Here is a 5,000-nt window from a genome sequence, read left to right on the forward strand (position 1 = left end):
TTGTATTTGTGTTGTTGAATATTGGTTGGGAAATGACCAAATTTCAACGGTCAAATCGATGTCAGAACCTGACATTGAATAAACGTTGTCAAAAAGGACATTGTTTCAACGTTGTATTTGTGTTGTAGAATATTAGTTGGGAAATGACCAAAATTCAATGGTCAAATCAACGTCACAACCCAGTGTTGATTAAACGTTGTTGTTTCAACGTTGTATTTGTGTTGTAGAATATTGGTTGGGAAATTACCAAATTTCAATGGTCAAATCAACGTCAGAATCCAACATTGATTATGCTTCGTCAAAAAGGACGTTGTTTCAACATTGTGTTTGTGTTGTAGAATATTGGTTGGGAAATGACCAAATTTCAATAGTCAAATTGATGTCAGAACCCGACATTGACTAAACGTGGTCAAAAAGCACGTTGTATTTGTCTTGTAGAATATTGGTTGGGAAATGACCCAAATTCAATGGTCAAATCAACGTCAGAAGCCGACGTTGATTAAACGTTTTTGTTTCAACGTCGTATTTGTGTTGTAGAATATTGGTTGGAAAATTACCAAATTTCAGTGGTCAAATCAACGTCACAACCTGACATTGAATAAACGTCATCAAAAAGCACGTTGTTTCAACGTTGTATTTGTGTTGTAGAATATAGGTTGGAAAATGGCCAAATTTCAACGGTCAAATCAACGACAGAATCCAACATTGATTAAACGACGTAAAAAAGCATGTTGTTTCAACGTATTTGTGTTGTCGAATATTGGTTGGGAAATGACCACAATTCAATGGTCAAATCAACGTCAGAACCCAACATTGATTAAACGTCGTCAAAAAGCATGTTGTTTCAACGTTGTATTTGTGTTGTAGAATATTGGTTGGGAAATGACCCAAATTTCAACGGTCAAATCGATGTCAGAACCTGACATTGAATAAACGTTGTCAAAAAGGACATTGTTTCAACGTTGTATTTGTGTTGTAGAATATTAGTTGGGAAATGACCAAAATTCAATGGTCAAATCAACGTCACAACCCAGTGTTGATTAAACGTTGTTGTTTCAACGTTGTATTTGTGTTGTAGAATATTGGTTGGGAAATTACCAAATTTCAATGGTCAAATCAACGTCACAACCTGACATTGGATAAGCGTTGTCAAAAAACACGTTGTTTCAATGTTGTATTTGTGGTGTAGGATATAGTTTGGGAAATGACCATGACCAAATTTCAATGGTCAAATCAACGTCACAACCCAATGTTGATTAAACGTTGTTGTTTCAACGTTGTATTTGTGTTGTAGAATATTGGTTGGGAAATGACCACAATTCAATAGTCAAATCAACGTCAGAACCCAACGTTGTTTCAACGTTGTATTTGTGTTGTAAAATATTGGTTGGAAAATTACCAAACTTCAATGGTCATATCAACGCCAGAATCCAACATTGATTAAACGTCGTCAAAAAGCATGTTCTTTCAACGTTGTATTTGTGTTGCAGAATACTGGTTAGGAAATGACCAAATTTCAACGGTCAAATCTAAGTCAGAATCCGACATTAACTTAACGTCGTCAAAAAGCACGTTGTATTTATATTGTAGAATATTGGTTGGGAAATGACCCGAATTCAACGGTCAAATCCACGTCAGAACCTGACATTGGTTAAACGTCGTCAAAAAGCACGTTGTTTCAACGTTAAGTTTGAGTTGCTCAACGTCAGGACCTCATAATTCAACGAGTTCTCAATGTTATTTCAATGTCCTGTGTCTGCCGGGACCACTTTGAAGAGAATCAACTTACATCATCAGCTTCCACAACACCGATCTGTGGTGTGGACAAGTCGATCCCAAAAGTTTTCTCCCAGTGAGGGACAAGCTGCAGGGAGAGGAAGGAGTCACGGGTCATCCATTGTCTTATACCCCGAAAAGTTCACTGAAAGGCTTAGAGAACATGGAAGAGGACCTAAGAACTAAGGCCAAAACCTGAGAGTGTCTGACCCACCACATGTGAACCACTACTACTAGCAATAACTGAATGAATCCTGCAAAGAAAACCTGGTGAGTCCGCAGAAAGGGAACCAATCATACCAGAGGGAAGTCATCAGGGTCAATCCAGATAATACTGAGGTGGGGGTGGTGCGTGTTGTCCTCGGCAACTTCCTTCAGAATCTCCAAGAACTCGTAGCCGTCTTAGGAAATAGAAAAAAACTACGTTGGTCCCAAACTGTTCTATCAGTTTTATTGGAACACGGTGTCCATGTACCTGGGTCGCTCTCCTCGGCAAAAGCAATGATGTGTTCACCGTCAACATGATCCTCCTAGGGACAAAACACACCCGATTGGCATCATTTTCAACGACTAGGCAAAGAAACCATGAAAAAAGTTCTTACCCAGATCTCGTACATGTTGTGGGGCTGCAGCTTCCTCAGAGTCGGCCTTCAACAGCACATGGAAAGGACAAGTTAGCCCACAAAGAATCCATTCCCGAACTGGACTCACCTGTCGTTTTCTTCGATGTATTTCACCAGCTCTTCCTCGGTGTACGGTTTTCCCGGGATGACCACAGGGTCCTCCATGAAGGGTTCGTAGAAGTCGACCTCATTAAGCTTTAGATCCAGAGCCTTGGCAACCTGTCGGCAACAACGGAAGAACCAAAGAGACGGAATCAAAGAACGCTGCAAAATATACCCAACCAGCCGGGGACACCCTTAGCTAAATTGGGGCCCTTTTAAAACCTGTTCAGTGGCCTTGTGGTTAGAGTGCCCGCCTTGAGATCGGTAGGTCGTGAGCCATATGTGCCACACTGTGAAGCCACACCAAACAAGAACGACAAACACATTTCGGGAGAACATCCGCACCGTAACAAAACAGAACAAATACCGGGAAGCTACAATATACACTCCTCTATAAAAAAAAATAATGCATTTTGTGACGTCAATAATAAATATTTTTTTTCCCATAACTTAAGTTGATTTATTTTGGAAGAACCTTGTTACATTGTTTAATGCATCACAACAAAATTAGGCATAATAATGTGTTCATTCCACAACTCTATATATCGGTATCTGTAATTAAAGAGTTGGACAATATCGGATATCGGCAAATAAATAACGTCCGCAGGAACCTACCTCAAAGCGAAGGACATACACTATTTGACACTGATTGACATATTGTGTGACATCATGCACAAAAGTGCACTCGTAGCTTGTTTTAAAATGTCTCTGACAATCTTGCACTTTCTGTTTTGGAAACAACAAGAATGTTTGCCTAATAATTGTTTAATAAATACAGTTTTGCTAAATTGACTTAGTTGTGATTTAAAAGTAGCATATAATAATCCAGTATAAAGAAGAATGTTTGCATGTAGACCAGGGGTCTCAAACTCAATTTGCCCCGGGGGCCACTGGACGGAGAGTCTGGGTGAGGCTGGGTTTCTTGCAAAAAGTATTTTTAAATGTCTTTTTTTTTATCTTCAACTCAAATTATAATCAAAATATAAATGAACAAAATGACAATCAAGAAATGTGAGGCAACGCAAATTAAATAATTAAAAAAAAAAAAAAAAATCGGTTTGAATCGGTCCAGGTTATCGGGGACCGTTATTACTGACGGAGAGGTGTCGCGGTGTGACTGCAGCCAGGCATGTAAGAAAACCCCCATCTCCATGGCAACGTCTCCGTCGCTTTCACTCATTTGCCGCTTATCCACTAATGCAGGGGTAGGCAACCCAGAATGTTGACAGAGCCATTTTGGACCAAAATAACACAACGTTGCAAGCGCCATTCATATAAAACTTGCAGGCCGCACTAACATTAAACTTTCATATTAAGGTGGGGGCCGCAAAATAACGTCTGGCGTGTCTGAGACCCCTGATGTAGACACAAAGAATCCTCATACTACTGTGATTATATGCATCAAGTGTTCATTCGAGACTAAGGTAAAATATCGAGATATATATTGCATATCGTGACATGGCCTAAAAATATGGAGATATTAATAAAAAGGCCCTAGGATGAACCCCGGATGACCCACCTTGGGATTGAACGTTGCAAAGAACTTGACGTGGGGATGGAACTCCTCAGCGGCATCAACAAAGGCCTCAAAATCTGAAAAGTGACACAAAAAAAGCCGACTGGTATATGAAGTAAGAACGACTTATTGCAGCTGGTTAGCGTAATGCAAGCTGATTTTAACGTGGACGTGTTGTTTGTAAACAATCAGGTGTCGGAGAGCTTCAAAGCACATGATAATGGTTATTATGGTGGTGCAATCACAGTACAGATTCTTACGTTCTGACTTGTGACTCTTAAAGTAGCCCACCAGTTTGATGTCCTCTTCGATGTTCTCAAAGCCTTTCAGTTCCCTATTGTTGTCAAGGATTTCCACCGGGTCTTCGAGAAGCTGTGGAGAAGGATGAGGGAGGGAGGGAGGGGGGGGGGGGGGCGAGAACCAAGGCAAGCAGGGTAAGAAGAGGCCGCGTTACGGGAAAAGCGAGTAGTTGTCTATGGACTGGAGGTTATTAACTGCGAGATTATATCCTCACGGACATCAAAGATGAACTCCACGAGCGTGTCGGCGGCGAGCTCTCCGTCGTACTCGATGACCTCGTCCTCCGTGAAGATGTAGATGCTGTCGGACTCGTCGAGGCCTGGGGAGGTCCAGATGGCAGTGTTAGAGCTTGGCCTCATCCGCCCGATAGGTTCGACAAAGTCGTTATTAAACCGAATCGCGGAAGGAAATACGATTTATAATTGCACAGTAAAGTTAACTATGAAATAAAAGATAAACAAAACAAAGTGTCTGGCATGTGGAATTGTTTTGTTTATATATATATATATATATATATATATATATATATATATATATATATATATATATATATATGTATATGTATGTATATATGTGTATATGTATGTATATATATGTTTGTATATATATATGTGTGTATGTATGTGTATATATGTATATATATATATGTTTGTATATACATATATATATGTGTAAACATATGT

The 5,000-nt window shown here is 39.8% G+C and overlaps 1 protein-coding gene across 1 annotated transcript in view; it reads right to left on the minus strand.

Annotated features, from left to right (window-relative positions):
* casq1a (calsequestrin 1a) overlaps positions 1–5,000 on the minus strand; it is a 17,618-nt gene that overhangs the window by 4,137 nt on the left and 8,481 nt on the right. Inside the window, exons 3-10 of the mRNA XM_061891392.1 lie at positions 4,536–4,636; positions 4,278–4,389; positions 4,021–4,094; positions 2,488–2,618; positions 2,379–2,424; positions 2,252–2,306; positions 2,077–2,177; positions 1,790–1,864 (exon numbers count right to left, since the gene is read on the minus strand). Coding sequence (XP_061747376.1) covers positions 1,790–1,864; positions 2,077–2,177; positions 2,252–2,306; positions 2,379–2,424; positions 2,488–2,618; positions 4,021–4,094; positions 4,278–4,389; positions 4,536–4,636 — 695 coding nt within the window. The remainder of the gene's footprint in view (positions 1–1,789; positions 1,865–2,076; positions 2,178–2,251; positions 2,307–2,378; positions 2,425–2,487; positions 2,619–4,020; positions 4,095–4,277; positions 4,390–4,535; positions 4,637–5,000) is intronic.

This window comes from Nerophis ophidion, linkage group LG28 (assembly GCF_033978795.1).
Source record: "Nerophis ophidion isolate RoL-2023_Sa linkage group LG28, RoL_Noph_v1.0, whole genome shotgun sequence".
NCBI classification, from domain to species: Eukaryota; Metazoa; Chordata; class Actinopteri; order Syngnathiformes; family Syngnathidae; genus Nerophis; species Nerophis ophidion.